This window comes from Pongo pygmaeus, chromosome 1, assembly GCF_028885625.2.
Source record: "Pongo pygmaeus isolate AG05252 chromosome 1, NHGRI_mPonPyg2-v2.0_pri, whole genome shotgun sequence".
NCBI lineage: Eukaryota > Metazoa > Chordata > Mammalia > Primates > Hominidae > Pongo > Pongo pygmaeus.
Genome location: NC_072373.2, coordinates 82273734 through 82290430, shown reverse-complemented (window position 1 = coordinate 82290430; position 16697 = coordinate 82273734). Strand labels below are relative to the sequence as shown.

Here is a 16697-nt window from a genome sequence, read left to right as displayed (position 1 = left end):
TGGCCTTGAACTCCTGAGCTCAAGCAATCCACCTGCCTCAGCCTCCCAAAGTGCTGAAATTATTGTTGTGAGCCACTGCGCCCAGCCCTAGGCAGTGTTTTTCATGTAATTCTTGAAAAAAAGAACCCCACAAAACTCCATGCAGTATGTACTACTATTATTTCCACTTACAGATGAGGAAACTAAGGCACAGAGAGTAAGTAGCCAACTTGGGATTATCTTCCAGATAATTGGAATATGTCCACAGTGACTCCAAAAATGGCTGCCAAAAAAGTGAAGGTGCATAAGTGGTTTTAATAGGACTCTTCTAGGTAGAACAAAAGAAGTAAGAGTCCTCTCCTATTCCACATTGGCCAATCTATAGCTCATATATAAGAGAAATAGAGATAAATTTGAATATATTCAGAGACAAGTGACCAGGATACTGAGGGAACCGAAAACAAGGAGCTGGTAGGAGAAGCAGAAGGAACCGGAGATATTTAGCTTGCAGAAGGCTCAAGAGAACCATGAGAGGTATGTTCAAGGGTTTGAAGGGGTCAGTGAGGAACAAGTTTAAATTTATTCTGTATGATTCCAAAGAGTAGAACTAGGTCCATTTTGTGGAAGCTAAAGGGAACTTGAATCTTTAGACGGTCAAAGCGATTTTTAAGACAGAAAACACTGTTTCCTGATGGTTTGCACAGACAGAGAGCCAGAAAAAGTGGACTTGAATATGCTTCGACAAGGGCACACAATTTCTGGATTTAGGCTCCAGTTCAGCCACTTACTGGCCAGATGATCTCAGGCAAGCCAAAGCATCTGCCATTCTCACCATTCAGGGTTTACAGGGAGAAGATAAGAGCAGGTCCCAGAACTCTCTGTATCTATAAAGAGTTGTACAAATGTAAGGAATTGTTATGATTAAGGCATTAGTTTATTATGACAATGCAGTCAAAATGAATCTGAACTCAGAGGCTGTTCCGCTGAGTCTTCAAGATGTCCAGGTTTTGTATGTGTCACTCCTTCCACCATGCAGGATTTGAACACAGCTCTATTATATTACAGTAGAATGGGCTCAGTGAGGTTTACATGTGCATCTGTTTTTTCTATTTGACATGTGAGCTTGCTGAGGTCAAGAATTGTGCCCTTCATGTTTTTATATCTTAATCTCCAGTACTTAGTCAGGGATTAGTATACAGTAATGAGTTGGAAAACTGTAGTGGGGTGAATAAGTGAGAGAATGAATAAAGTACAAAATAAGGCAACTAGAAAGCAAGGGATTTCTATATTGCAGCATGGGGTGAGCATGCAGCTTCCAGGATGACAGTTTTGAAGAGGACAATACTTAATCGAAGTTTAGTATTTGATGTGTTTATTTTAAAATCAGTCATCTAATATTAGTTTGTTTTTATTTGTATGGCACATAGTAATTTTCAACACTTTTTAACCTTCACTATCTTATTCAATATTCACAAATGTACACTAACATAGGGAAGTTATGTGGATCAGGCAGGGTATATGTATCAGGCAGGAATAAAGTGTGCTTATGGCAGAGCTCATGTTAGAACCTAATGTTCTGATTTCTTAGCTTGGAGCTCTTCCCTCCATGCCAGGCCACCAGGCCTCTGTGGCTAACCTCGTGGTATCATCTAGGTCTTTCTAAACTCGTTTGTGGAACTCAGTTATGTGATTAGGAGAAAAAATGCACAGTCTTGCTTTTGCATCTGGGAAATGATGAAGAATGAAAGTTGTTATTTCTTAAATATAAAAAAACATGCAAACTCTAAATATGTAAAAGATACCCATGTAAAAATTATTATTTTAATTTTTAAAACTTGATCTTTATTTTATATTAAACATATTTATCTGATATTAAAATTTTATTTGATATTTGATGCATGTGGTTAGAGGGGCTAAGACATCACCCTGGCTTTGGAAGCTGCAGTCAGGCCCTACAAACATGTATCTTTTCTAATTCTGTCTTTGTAGACCATGACAAATGTTTGCTATTTGTAATATTGTGCTACCTCCAAAAGACTTAACAATTGGACATTTAAAAATAAGTATTTTCGTTAATATACTAACTAGAAACATGTCTTTTGCAACACACGATGTCATACCATCTTGAGATTAATAATTTCTAATATGATACAGTTTTGCATGGGCTGAAATAAACAGGTCAAGCTAAAACAACATGAATGGTAAAAGCAATTTTTTGTAACATTAGGAAGAAGTAAACCATGACACTCCTGACCCTTTTAGGCCCTCCAGAAAGAGGAGAAATCAATATGTCTGTTTCTGTGTCTGGAACATAACAGATTGTGTAGGAACCTGGAGCGGGCCAGCCACGGAGAAAGGTCAATAATAGATAATCACAAGGACATAGTGCTTATTAAAATCTTTTTTCTTTGACATGTTAGAAATGATTGTCCACGGTATTAGCTCTCATCAGGAATTTGTTTTTTTGAAGATCCTGAATGTTTACCCTGCCTGCTACAATTTTTTCCCATGATGGGAGACTCAAGATCGTCTGAAGCCATTGGTCTTCTTTTAACTCAGAGGTTGAGTACCACGATTCCTGAGAGGAAAGAAACAGAAAAAAGAAATCATTAGTGCTTCTTGACTTTTGTAATCAAGGTTAGTCCAATATCAAACAAGGCAAAATGTCTTTGAGCTTTCAAAACCATGTGAACCCATAGACAAAAATGAATCTTGCTGTCCAAACTAGGATACTGACACAGCCCTCTTGAAATACACACATATACTCATACATTCATTCATTTATTCAACAAAACTGAGTATAAGGCTCTGTGCTAGGCACTAAGTGTGGTTTTTGCTTTCAAAGAATTCACATTCTCGAGGAAAGGAAAGACACTCAGACAGATGTAACACAAAGTGGAAAGTGGCCACAAAGAAGGGCAGAGAGAGAGCATGCTAAGGGGGATTTGGATGAGGGAGAGAGACCATGAGAACTTAAAGGGGAAGAGGAAGCTCACAAACCTGAACTATGGACATGTCACCCTTTCTGGTAAGAATCCAGAAAGGCCTATGGTGACTGCTATGGTCTGAATGTTGGCATCCCCTGAAATTCATATATTGAAAATTAACCCCCAAGGTAATGGTATTAAGAGTTGGGCCTTTGGGAGGTAATTAGGTCATGAGGGCTCTGCCCTCATAAAAGGGCTGGAGGGAGCAAATTTTCTTTTTCCATCCTTTTGACATGTGAGGACACAGCAAAAGGCACCATCTGTGAGGAATGGACCCTCACCAGACAGCGAATCTTCAAAGCCTTGATCTTGGACTTCCAGCTTCCGAAACTGAGCAGTAGGTTTCTATTGTTTATCAATGACCCAGTCTAAGATATTTTGTTAATGGCAGCCTGGATGGACTAAGACCTTCCATGCCTGGTGAAACCTAACCAGGCAGTAGGCTTCTGGGCTTCTTTATATGGGTGAGCATCCCCCACCCCAGTTTGCTAGCTGATGATACATACTTTGTTCATGTTCAGCCAGCATTTCTCCAGTATATTCCCCTGTGTTTCAGAGAGCCGCAAGGCTGTGTTCAGGAAGAGGCCACATTTCTGCCCATCTCCCATTAATATACAGACGTAAGCCATCAGGTGGTAGAGCCTTGGGCAAAAGACAGGGCCAGTGGTATTTTGAGCCACCAGATTCTCCAAGTTCTAAAGAAAAAAACCCACAACAGTATATTAGAATTAAACAGGGGTCCTTGACTGTAAGTTATTTCCTTTGCAGATGATTTGGGAACATTTCAAGGATTTAAGCAATCAAGTGAGAAAATACATTATAGAGACATACACAGTAGGTATTGGAGATAAGATAATAAATGTCAGGCGGAGTGGCCCCCATGGTCCACTGAGATCAGGAATTGACCTGAGAGATCCCATCATTACTTCTCTGCAATAACTTTTTTTAAAAAATTATTTTGATTATTATTATTATTAAGGCAGTACAAGTTAATTGTTGAAAAATTAGGGAAAAAAAATTGGCCATTTCTGCATGTAATGAGCTTGGAAATAACCACTTGGTCCTAGAAACAAGTAAAAAGCTGAACAGGCTGGGCGCAGTGGCTCACGCCTATAATCCCAGCACTTTGGGAGGCCGAGGTGGGTGGATCACAAGGTCAAGAGATCAAGACCATCCTGGCCAACATGGTGAAACTCCGTCTCTACTAAAAATACAAAAATTAGCCAGGCATGGTGGTGCGTGACTGTAGTCCCAGCCACTCAGGAGGCTGAGGCAGGAGAATCGCTTGAACCAGGGAGGCAGAGGTTGCAGTGAGCCGAGATCACGCCACTGCACTCCAGCCTTGTGAGAGAGTGAGACCCCATCTCAAAAATAAATAAATAAATAAAGCTGAACAGACTGGAAGATCAACAACTATTCTTGGATCCATAAGAGATGTGAGAACACAGGGCAAACTGCTGCCCCTAAGACTGGAGAGACAAACAGATGGAGACTCACAAGTGGAAACCACCGTGGGAACCAGTGCCAGGCTAAAAAAGCTGAACTGTAATTGATGAATTGCTAGAAACTCAGAGTGGACCAGTCTGGGAGTTAAAAACTCTAGGGAGAAGAGGATTCTGGAGAGACGGCAGAGTAGGAAGTACCAACTATCTGTAGCCCCACCTAGAATCTGTCAGAATGTAACTATTTTAGAACTCTGGAGTCTACTGAAGGCTTGTAAATACCAGAGGAAGGCTTGGATGGTAAACTGAGGTTAATTTCAGTTTCAGCTCTTAGTACAGCTGCCTGTCCTCCAACCTCAAAACCTGTGGCAGAGAGTTGTTGTGCACATGCTCCTGAAGAACCTGCACACAACTTGTGGGAACAAGGGTGGGCAAAAAGGACCCTGTCTGAGATATCAGGGATCTGTGCTCTGATCACCAATTGCTGCTTCTGATGGAAGAGGTAGGCAGTCATTGTTGCACCTCTCCCCATCATTGCAAGCCCCTCCCACTCCAGTTGAAGTGACTTCCAGTGGATTTAAAGGGCTATTGCCCTTTCCTCCCCCAACTTTATTTTTCTCTCCACCCACCCTCCACCACCTTGACAGCCAGACATTAAATACTAAGACATTCAAAAGCAACTGCCTATAAAAGGAAAATTAGAAAGTGACTGTGCATGCCTAGGGAAAGGCACAGGCTCAGAAAAGATCTGGGAAGACCTTAAGTTTGCACCTCAGGCTGATCCTTGGCATAGAGACAGCCTACAACAATAAAAAACAAAAACAACAACAAAACCCATAAAACCCTGGGGAAGAGGGAGAATTTGATATCCAGAGCTATCATATTATTAGATTCAAAGGTCTAGTTTACAACAACAACAACAACAACAAAAAGGCATACCAAGAAACAGGAAAGCATGGCTCATCCCAAAGGGGAAAAAATATCAAGAGAAACTGTCCCTGAAAAAGACCTAATGGCAGATATCCTACACAAAGATTTTTAAACAACTCCAAAGATAATCAAAGAACTAAAGGAAAATGTGGATAAAGTCAAGTAATTGATGTATGAAAATAATGGAAATATCAGTAAAGTGACAGAAAACCTAAAAATATACCAAAAAGAAATTCTGGAGGTGAAAACTGCAATAACTAAAATTAAAAAAAATCACTAGAGGGATTCAAAGGCAGAGTTAAATAGGCAGCAGACTTGAAGATAAGACAATGGAAATTATTGAGTCTGAGGAACAGAAAGAAAAAAGATTGAAGAAAAGTTAACAGAGCCTAAGGGACTTGAGGAACACCAAGAAGTGAACCAATAAATGTGTTGTGGAAGTCCCTGAAGAAGAAGAGAGAGAGAAAGGACTAGAAAGAATATTTGAAGAAATAATGGTTGAAAACTTTCCAAATTTGATGAAAGACATGAATATAAACATCCAAGAAGCTCAACAAACTCCAAGTAAGATAAACTTAAAGAGATACACACTGAGACAAATATAATCACTTTTGAAAAGTGAAAGACACGAAACTTGAAAGCAGTGAGAGAAGCAACTAATCACATACAAGACATCTTCAATAAGATCACCAGCAGATTTCTCATCAGAAAATGTAGAGGTCAGAAGGCAGTGGGCCAATACATTCAAAATGTTAAAAGAAAAAACCCCGTCAACCAAGAGTCTTCTATTCAGCAAAAGTGTCCTTCAAAGATAAGGGAGAAATTAAGACGTTCCCAGACAATCAAAAACAAAGTTAATTACCACCAGGACTTTCTTCCAAAAAATGCCCATGCCTTAAAAAAAAGAAAGAAAAGAAAAGAAATACCTAAAGGAGCCCTGTAGGGTAAAATGAAAGGACAGTCAAAGCTCTAAGAAGAAATAAAGATCTCAACAAAGGTAAATACATGGACAATTAAGTGTTATTGTAATAATAGTTTGTAACTTGTTTTGTTTTCGACGTCTTTAAGAGATTAATACGTTTTTAAAATTTAGTAGCCCAAAAGCTAGTATTATTGTAACTTTGGGTTGTAACTTCACATTTTGTTTTCTACATAATTGAAGAGACTGATCATTTAAAATAATTACTCATTTATGTTTTGGGGCATATAATGTATAAAAATGTAATTCTGTGACATCAACAACTGAAAGGGGTGGGAAGCTATTAAAGGAGCGGAGTTCTTTGTGCATTACTGAAGTTAACTTTAGGATGCTAAATGTAATCCTCATGGTAACCATAAGGAAAATAGCTATAGAATATATACCAAAGAAAATGGGGAAAGAACTTAAATGTTCCACTATGAAAAATTAAATGCAAAATAAGACAGTAGTTCAGGAAATGAGGAATGAAAAAGCAGTAAGGCATATTGAAAACAAATAGCAAAATGATACACACAAGTCCCTCTTTATCAGTAATTACTTTAAATGTAATTGAATTAAACTCTCAACAAAAAAACAAGTTGGCAGAATGGATTTTTTAAAAACATGATCTAATTACATACTAAAAGAGACTCACTTTAGATCCAAAGACACAAATAAATGGAGAGTGAAAAGATAGAAAAAGATACTTTATACAAATAGTAACCCAAAGAGAATAAGGGTGGCTATACTAATGTCAGACAAAATAAACTTTAAATCAGAAAGAAACTTACAAGAGGCAAAGAATAATATTATATATTAATAAAAATTTAAATACAGCAAAATATATACAATTATAAACATTTGTTTTATAATTATATTTTTAAAATAAAAATATAACAATTATAAACATTTATGCATCTAATAAGATTGTCAATATATATGAAGCAAAAACTGACAAAATTAAAGGTAGAAATAGACAGTTCTATAATAGTAGTTGGAGACTTCACTAACAGTCAATAATGGATAGAACAATTATACAAAAGATAAGACATACAGGATTTAGACAACACAATAAACCAACTAAATCTAACAAACATACACTTAATGGGTATAGAGTTTCTGTTTTACAAGATGAAGAGAGTTATGGAGATGGAGGGCAGACATGGATACACAACATTATAAATGTATTTAATACCACTGAACTGCATACTTAAACATGATTAAGATGTTAAGTTTTATGCTATGTGTATTTGGATCACAATAAAAAAAATTAGGCCACACATGGTGGCTCATGCCTGTAATCCCAGCACTTGGGGAGGCTGAAGTAGTCAGATCACCTGAGGTCAGGAGTTCAGGACTAGCCTGGCCAACATGGTGAAACCCCGTCTCTACGAAAATACAAAAATTAGCCAGGCATGATGGTGGGTGCCTGTAATCCCAGCTACTCAGGAGGCTGAGGCACAAGAATCACTTGAACCTAGGAGATGGAGGTTGCAGTGAGCCGAGATCGCGCCATTGCACTCCAGCCTGGGCGACAGAGTGAGACTGTCTCCAACAACAACAACAACAACAAAAATTAGACAAAAAAAACCCCAAACACCTTCAGGTGAACCCCCACAGTTTTGTGTGTTTTACCTCCAGAAGCTCAACCAGAATCTTTCAGTAAATATTGGAGGAAAAAAATCTCTCATTCTTTCAGCAGAGGAAGAGGAAAAGGAACCATTTTGAAATATGCCAGAATACTCCATTTTTCTAAACAAGGTGTGCCCTCAGGAGAAACTATGTAACCAGAGCCTAACCTCCAGGGGTTTTATTAGAGTCTAACTGATCTTGGGGAAGAGGAATACCCAACTAAACCCAGCTCTAGCCATTATGTCTCACCTAAGGAAGAGGGGACTGAAAAGCACTTGTGAAGTTCTTAGACCAGAGGAATAGGCTCACTAAAAGACTGAGACCTAATCATAGGACTGTAGAATGCTTTCCCTCTCCTCACAACTTACCATCACATTACAAAAGACTTATTTAGACAAAGTCTTTTTACCTGGTACATCATATCTGGCTATCAAGAAAAATTACAAGGCATACTAAAAGGCAAAAACATAGTTTGAAAACACAAGTCAGAACCAGACATGACAGGGATGTTTAAATTATCAGACTGGGAATTTAAAATAACTATGATTAATATGCTAAAAGCTCTAATGAATAAAGTAGAGAGCATGTAAGAGCAGTATAAGCAGAGAGATGGAAATCCTAAGAACAAAAAATAAATGCTAGAGATCAAAAACACTGTAAGAGAAATGAAGAATGCCTTTGACAGGCTTATTAGTAGACATGACCCAGCTGAGGAAAGAATCTCTGAGTTCAAGGGCATATTAATAGAAACCTACAGAACTGAAAAGCTAAGAGAACAAAGACTAGAAAAGAAAAACCATAACAGAATATCTAAGGATTGTGGGATAAGTACAAAAGGTATACTAGATGCATAATAGAAATATCAGAAGGAGAAGAAAGAGGAAAGTAACATCAGAAATACTTGAAGCAAGAAAGACTGAAATTTTTTCCAAATTAAGGTCAAACACCAAACCACAGATCCAGGAAGCTCGCAGAACACCATGTAGGATATATGCCCCAAAACCCCAACACATAGGCATATAATTTGTAAACTACAGAAAATCAAAGATAAACAAAAAATTTTAGGTCAGGCATGGTGGCTCACACCTGTAATCCCAGCACTTTGGGAGGCAGAGGTGGGCAGGTCACTTGAAGTCAGGAGTTCAAGACCAGACTGGCCAACATGGTGAAACCCTGTCTTTACTAAAAATACACAAATTAGTCAGGCGTGTTGGCAGGCGCCTGTAATCCCAGCTACTCAGGAGGCTGTGGCAGGAGAATTGCTTGAACCCAGGAGGTGGAGGTTGCAGTGAGTCAAGATCACGCCACTGCACTCCAGCCTGCGTGACAGAGTGAGACTATTTCAAAAAAAAGAGAAAAACAAAAAATTTTCAAAGAAGCCCAGGGGACTTCTATAGAGGAACAACAACAACAAAAGAATTGCCTTTCACTTTTCCTCAGAAACCATGCAAGCAAGAAGACAGTGCCATGACCTGTTGACAGGAAAAAAATCCCTAGAATTCTTTACCCGGTGAAATTATCCTTCAAAATTGAAGACAAAATAAAGACTTCTCAAACTAAAATTGAAGGAAGTTGTTGCTAATAGCCCTGACTTGCAAGAAATGTTAAAGAAATTCTTTAGAGAAGGAAAATATGTAGTTCAGAAACTTAGAGCTACATAAAGAAAGAAAGCATTGAAGAAGGAGTAAGTGGAGGTAAAATAATTTTCCTTTTCTTATTCTAACAGATGACAGTTTGTTCAAAATAACAACAGCAACAATGTGTTCAATTATTCAATTATGTCTACTTATGTAAATACATCTCCTAAGCAGAGATCCCAGACCAGACCACCCAGGCTTTGGACCCGCCAAACTGTGAGTTAAGAAGTGGGTGTTGTTTTGGCCTTGGCATGGTGGCTCACACCTGTAATCCCAGCACTTTGGAAGGCTGAGGTGGGTGGATCACTTGAGGTCAAGAGTTCAAGACCAGCCTGGTTAACGTGGTGAAACCCCCATCTCTACTAAAAATTCAAAAATTAGCCAGGCATGGTGGCACGTGCCTGTAATCCCAGCTACTTGGGAGGCTGAGGTAAGAGAATTGTTTGAACCCGGGAGGCAGAGGTTGCAGTAAGTCGAGATTGCGCCACTGCACTCCAGCCTGGGTGACAAAGCGAGGCTCTGTTAAGAAGTGGGTGTTGTTTTAAGCTGTTAACTTTGTGGTAATGAGTGACAGAGCAATAGAAAACTAATACACCTGTGCTCAGTGTTTACAAGAACAAGGCAAATGTGTCAACCCAACACCAGAGATTTAGCCCTTTATTCTCTTAGGGGACTTGCCCATGCCAGGTTGTAAACTCTTGGAGGTGTTTAATTTGCTCACTCTTGCACCCCAGCACTCCTGTATTAATATGCTTAATACATACTTGAATTTTTAAAATCGTCGTGTGGAATGATTTGTCTACCAGGATGCTTTATCACAGCAATAGCAATAAAATCATACAGAAAAGTTCTATCCAAGAATAATTAGGCCATACAATCATATATCTGTAAGATAAAGTACCATGCTTCCTTTTAAATCGTGATGTGAAAAACAATTTAATGACAGAAAATTATTCATAATATATTTAATAGCAAATTACAAAATAGAGAAATGTGCATGCACACACACAGAAAAATACTTGAAAAGTGGGATCTCAATATACAAAAAGTACTTATCTCTGAGTAGTAAGGTTATGGGCAATTTATATTTTCTTTCTTACTTTGGGGAAGTGCCTTCAAAAACTTCTATTATAAAAATATATGAATTCTATAATGAGAAAATAATTAGCACAGGAATTAGATAGAGATCCATTTAAGGTGTATTTTATATTGGAAACTGGAGAATAGGCCTCACCTTGAGTAGCTCCTCCCCACTGGCTTGGGCATTCTCTGACTGTTCTTTGATTTGTTTTTGAAGGTGAAGAACTTGCCCCTCCATGTACCTAGATATTCCATCATAGTAATTAAGTGTCATGGTTCTTCTTGGCAAAAGATTTTTAGCTCTATTGGAAAATTTATAAAAGTTGTCCCATTCCTGAAGTCTGGCATACCTGCATTACCACAAGAGAATAAGAAAAATCAGTATCACCCATTAGGAATAGGCTGGCTTTCTGAAATGGCTCTCTGGATGTGCAGCTTCCTTTACCTGGGTCTCTGGAAATGTGTAGTCTCCTGCCTACCCCTGCTTCACACTCCCTAAAAAAGCAGGAAATTATGTGATACAGAGCAAGGAAATAATAATTTTTTTTGATGACTTGAGATGAATAGAATCCTTGGAAACACTCAGGTAATATTAGCCACCATTGAACTCTTTGGCTTTTTTTCTTTTTTTGAGATGAAGTCTTGCTCTTGTCCCCCAGTTTGGAGTGCAATGGCGCGATCTTGGCTTACTGCAACCTCTGCCTCCTGGGTTCAAGTGATTCTCCTGCCTCAGCCTCCCGAGTAGCTGGGATTACAGGTGTGTACCACCACGCCCAGCTAATTTTTTGTATTTTAAGTAGAGACGGGGTTACACCATGTTGGCTAGGCTGGTCTCGAACTCCTGACCTCAGGTGATCCACCTGCCTTGGCATCCCAAAGTGCTGGGATTACAGGCTGAGCCACCACACCCGGCCACTTTGGCAAAGTGAGGGAGATCAGACACTTGGAGCTGTAGATTCTGGGGCTTGAAGAAATTGTTCCAATACCAAAGAGAGATGATTTAGCCTAGTACTGCTCAAAATGTGGTCCACAGATTGGCATCATCAGTATCACCTGGATTCTCATTAATGCAGGTTCTCTGGTTCAGTCCAGGTCTACTGAATCAGACAGGCTCTGGGGGTGTGGCATCTCTGAGTTAACAAGCTCTCCAGGTGATTTTTATGCCCACTAAAATCTGAGCAGCATTGGCCTAGGACACAGCTGTTTAAAAAACTCTCCTGCTGAGATAGACAAGAAAAATAAATTTGGATGATTTCTGGACTTTAGATTCCTTAACCTTTAACTCACATTGGTAAGTTATTTGATTTTGAACTTTAATTGGCAAGAGTAATTAATTTTTGGATTTTAATTTCTCCTCATTAATTTTATAATAAGAGGGGATTTCTTGCCAGGTGCAGTGGCTCATGCCTGTAATCCCAGCATTTGGGAAGGCTGAGGTAGACAGGACCTGAGCCCAGGAGTTGGAGACCAGCCTGGGCAACATCACTACATTCCATCTCTACAAAAAATTAAAATTAGCCAGGCGTGGTGGTATGTGCCTGCAACTCCAGCTACTCAGGAAGCCGAGGTGTTTGGGAGGATCACTTGAGCCTGGGAAGGCGAGGCTGCAGTGATCCGCGATAGTACCATGGGACTCCAACCTGGGTGACACAGCAAGACTCTCAGAAAGAAGGAAGGGGTGGATTTCTATTCAAATTTGGAGCTGTTCTAACTTGTAGCATTTTATATAGGAATGTCTTCATATTGTCATTTAGTCTCATCACAAACCTCTGATAGACCATATGGTTGCATATAATTTAATTAAGATAGGAAATAAAATAATAGGGGGTGATTTTTAGTCTTGGGGATAGTCATGGAAATAATTTAATGAATGTTCTGTTCTGACCCATTTTAGAACCTTAGCATTCATCTCCTTCCTTAAGGGTATGACCATAATAGCAACATGCTTAACTGAGTTAAAAAACGTAGTAGGTTAAGGAAATTGAGCCTTAGGCTTAATGAGTTAATGAGGTACAGGGAGAATGCTTCTTCCTCACTCCTGAAATTTCCTTCCACGTGAGGGGCCTCTATTTGGTGCAAAGCACCAGAACTCTTTCCCTGCTTCACTTGCCCCTTCAATGATAAGGAGAGATCTTTCTGGTGATTTGGGAGAGGAATTGGGCAAGTATAACTCCGTCCGTGTCTCTCTCTATCTTGAGAGCCAGTGAAGCCAACAGGGAATGTGATACTGATCTCTCTGCTACAAGAGGCCTGCCTCCATGTGAGTAGACCTACAGTTTTCCAGAACTGCCTGCTGCTGAATGGGTTAAGTCTAATTCCAGGGCTCAATATTACGAAGCCCACTTTCGTGAAGATATAAGCCATGTCTTCCAACATTGGCTTTGTCAATCCATGTGATTAGATATGGGCAGGTGCCGGGTGGGCAAGTGGTGCTATTCATTAGTCTTCCTCAAACCCCAGCGCCCCTCTGAAGAAAGCAATCTTTTCTTATTTATCCCTGTATCACCACAACATGATATGTTTGCAATAAATGTTTATTGCATGGAATGTAATTGAGATAACTTTGCTTTTCTGTCCTTGGCCAAGGGGACTGAACTAGTTGATCCCTAACATGTCTCTCAGTGTAAATATCCTCTGACACCCTTAAGCTGTCTCAGGTATAAATTGTGAATACTTTCTAAAAGATTTTTCAAGAACTCTTCCTTAGGATTCAACATTTTCACTTTGGGAATTTAGTGATATGCCACACATTGTTACCAGATAGCTACAGAGGAATAAAGTCCCAGGAGGAGTCCACTCTGGAACTTGAGGATTCTGTTGTCTTCATATTGGTGTATGAATTCCAAACATTCTTCAAATGTTCTATAAACAAAACCTAAGAGAGAGGAATGGGTGAGAGTTATTAGTAGGTGTGGGTGATCATCTTTCTAGCCTAGTCGCTCTCGGTTGAATTTCCCACTGCAGGGAGAGTTGCCTCTGATTATTGTATGAATCCAAAGGGTCCCATGGATTGCAACAACCTCATGACTGGATTTCCCTGTGTTTGCTGAGTCCTACCTATTGGGGAGTGTTACGGATATATACTACAGTTCCACAGTACTGACCAGGCAGGTGTGGGGTTTAAACTAATGCTTCCTGGCCTTAGTGCAGCCTAGGACTTCTCTGTCTCCCCACACGTGCTTCCTTTGTTGGTGGCAACGTCTGCATCCCCTTTCAAGATCACGTGTGGGGAAAACAATTCCCAGGTTGGTTCCTGTGGTTTAGTGTGTACACTTTAAGTGACCTACTTGGTGTCACTTGAAGGTTATCAGGAAGTAACTTCTTTTCCAAATCACCAATAGCTACCAGCCTGGAACTCTCACCTCAAGCAATCTAGTCCTTCATTCTAAAGCATGAAGTCTCTAAGTACATCCTGCTAAAAGTTAAAAACCCCTAGTAAAAGGCACATAGTAAGACAGTCAGCCACTATCACTTAGGTGCAAATTGATCTGACAGTTTAACTGGCAGCTCATATCCATCAGGTTCCTTCAGACTTAATTCTCCTTCTTGCCGTGCCTTTACAATCTCGGCACCTGCTAGACAGTGCTTCAGCTCACACAACCAGCCTCTCTCCATCCCTGCCATGTAAGTCCACCAGCTAGAAACCTAGTGGTCCCAAAGCCCCAACCTGAGAACTGCCACACCACACCAGCAGAGGTGTCACACCCCCAAGTTATTTTACATTCCAAACCCACACTTACCAGAATAAAGCAGGATGTCCAAGCAGACAAAATAGAAAAATGCCTGGCTGAAGATGTGTTCCTGTGTTACAGAAAGCTCCCACAGCTGCCCCAGCACCTGGATCAATTGTGGGTATCTATGGAAAAGGAAAGGTAGTGGCCATTAAAAAGCGGTGGATATTGTAATCCCAGCACTTTGGGAGGCTGAGGTGGGTGGATCACGAGGTCAGGAGTTCGAGACCAGCCTGGCCAACATGGTGAAACCCCGTCTCTACTAAAAATACAAAAATTAGCTGTGCATGGTGGCGGGCGCCTGTAATCCCAGCTACTTGGGAGGCTGAGGCAGGAGAATCACTTGAAACCGGAAGGCGGAGGTTGCGGTGAGCCAATATCGCACCACTGCACTCCAGCCTGGGCAAAAGAGCGAAACTCCATCTCAAAAAACAAACAGACAGACAGACAAAAAAAAGCAGTGGATATAATGGACTTTGGGGACTTGGAGGGGAGGGGAGGAGGGAAGTGAGGAATAAAAGACTACATGTTGGGTATGTGTACGCTGCTCGGGTGACAGGTGCACTAAAATCTCAGAATTCACCTCTATAAAATTCATCTGTGTAACCGGAAACCATTTATACCCCCAAAGCTATTGAATAAAAAAAGCAGTGGATAGGATGAGGTTCAGTAAAGTCCCTTCCTGGTCTAGTCTTGGTCCTTCTCAGTAATTCGGAACCAAATATACCTCTTAAACAGATTTCAAACACACCCCTATCCAGGACTAAAACCTCAATCTCAAATTGGCCCTTTTTTTCAAATTGCTCTTTCCTGGGTCCTCTATATCAGGGTGACCTGAGTCACAGCAAATTGGCCTTGACCTCTAGTCCTGGTTGCTATTCTCTGGCCATTTGCCTCCCTGGAAGACTTTTCCCTTTTTCTCCACCTGACAGAAGTGGAGGCCTGATTCCCACAGCTGGGATGACTGTCTGACTACCCTCTGATCACTGGCCAGAGCAACCAGATTAGAGGTGATGCATGGCAAAGAATTCTGTTTAAAATAAAAAAGACAAGGCCTGGCACAGTGGCTCATGCCTGTAATCCCAACACTTTGGGAGGCTGAGGTGGGTGGGTCACTTGAGGTCAGGAGTTCAAGACCAGCCTGGCCAACAGGGTGAAACCCCCTCTCTTCTAAAAAATACAAAAATTAGCTGGGTGTGGTGGCACGTGCCTGTAATCCCAGCTACGTGGGAGGTTGAGGCAGGAGAATTGCTTAAACCCGGAAGGCAGAGGTTGCAGTGAGCCGAGATCGCACTACTGCACTCTAGCCTGGGAGACAGAGCAAGACTCTGTCTGAAAAAAGAAAAAAGGATGACTATTATCAGTTACATTTTCTTACTGCAAACTCTACTCCCTTCCCCACCCTAGGACCAGGCTAAAGTTGAACCCAGAATACTCAATAGCCTCCTCCCCCTAATTTTGGAAAATGCTTTAAGATAAATACCTGCCGTTCAGAAGGAGACATCTGCTAAGTCTGCAGAGGGACTGATAGTGTCGGTTGGGATTCTGGAGCAGTGCCCACATCTGAAGGGCTCGGGAGCCTGGGAAGAAAACAATTCCAGTATATTATGGGGCATTCCTTGTATCCTCATGTCCCATCTTGCCCAGCCAGCCCTTACCTAACTCAATGGCCAAATCCAGGTGTCCCATTATGAGCTTGTTGAAGACCAGTGTCTCGGCCACGTATGCCACGATTTCAATGCCCTCACCTTTCAGGGGGAGGTTGAAGATGTGCTCCATGGCCATGACTTCATATTTGAACCACACACCTTGGTAGCCAGCCAGGTGGTGGTATAGCGAATAGTCTAGGTAAGCCTTAATGATCTGAAATGGCAGAGTGGAGGAAGAGTGAGGCGGAACGCAAAGCAGAAAGCTCAGGAACATCACTCAATGTCTGCCAGTAAATGTTTGTTTATTAAGCTTGGGAATAGAGCTGGACATTTGGCCGAAGCCATGGGCTTAGAAACAGAAATCAAATTGGGTTTCTGCCACCTGTTTACTGAGTCATTCGGGATAAGCTTGATGGCCCCTTGCCCATGTAGTCCTTAAATGAAATATAAAAATTTTAATTTCTGTGAAAAATAAAAGCAATAGCTTACATATTAGATGTATAATTGCAGAGCAAAAAGCCTGCAAGGATACACTCCAAAGTGTGAACAGTAGTTATCTATTTGTTGGGGGTGGGAGGAGAGATTTTATTTTATGCACCTCTGTGATGCTTGTTATAACAAGCATGTATAACTTTTGTAATTTAACAAAAAAGAAAGAAAGGTTGGTTTGGT

The 16697-nt window shown here is 40.5% G+C and overlaps 1 protein-coding gene across 1 annotated transcript in view; it reads right to left on the bottom strand.

Moving 5' to 3' along the window:
• Window positions 1-1809: 1809 nt before the first annotated feature.
• The window catches only part of ADCY10 (adenylate cyclase 10), a 108638-nt gene continuing 93750 nt past the window's right edge, over window positions 1810-16697 (bottom strand). Inside the window, exons 27-33 of the mRNA XM_054442643.1 lie at window positions 16035-16239; window positions 15860-15956; window positions 14386-14501; window positions 13403-13520; window positions 10800-10995; window positions 3473-3661; window positions 1810-2557 (exon numbers count right to left, since the gene is read on the bottom strand). Coding sequence (XP_054298618.1) covers window positions 2396-2557; window positions 3473-3661; window positions 10800-10995; window positions 13403-13520; window positions 14386-14501; window positions 15860-15956; window positions 16035-16239 — 1083 coding nt within the window. The 3' untranslated portion in view covers window positions 1810-2395. The remainder of the gene's footprint in view (window positions 2558-3472; window positions 3662-10799; window positions 10996-13402; window positions 13521-14385; window positions 14502-15859; window positions 15957-16034; window positions 16240-16697) is intronic.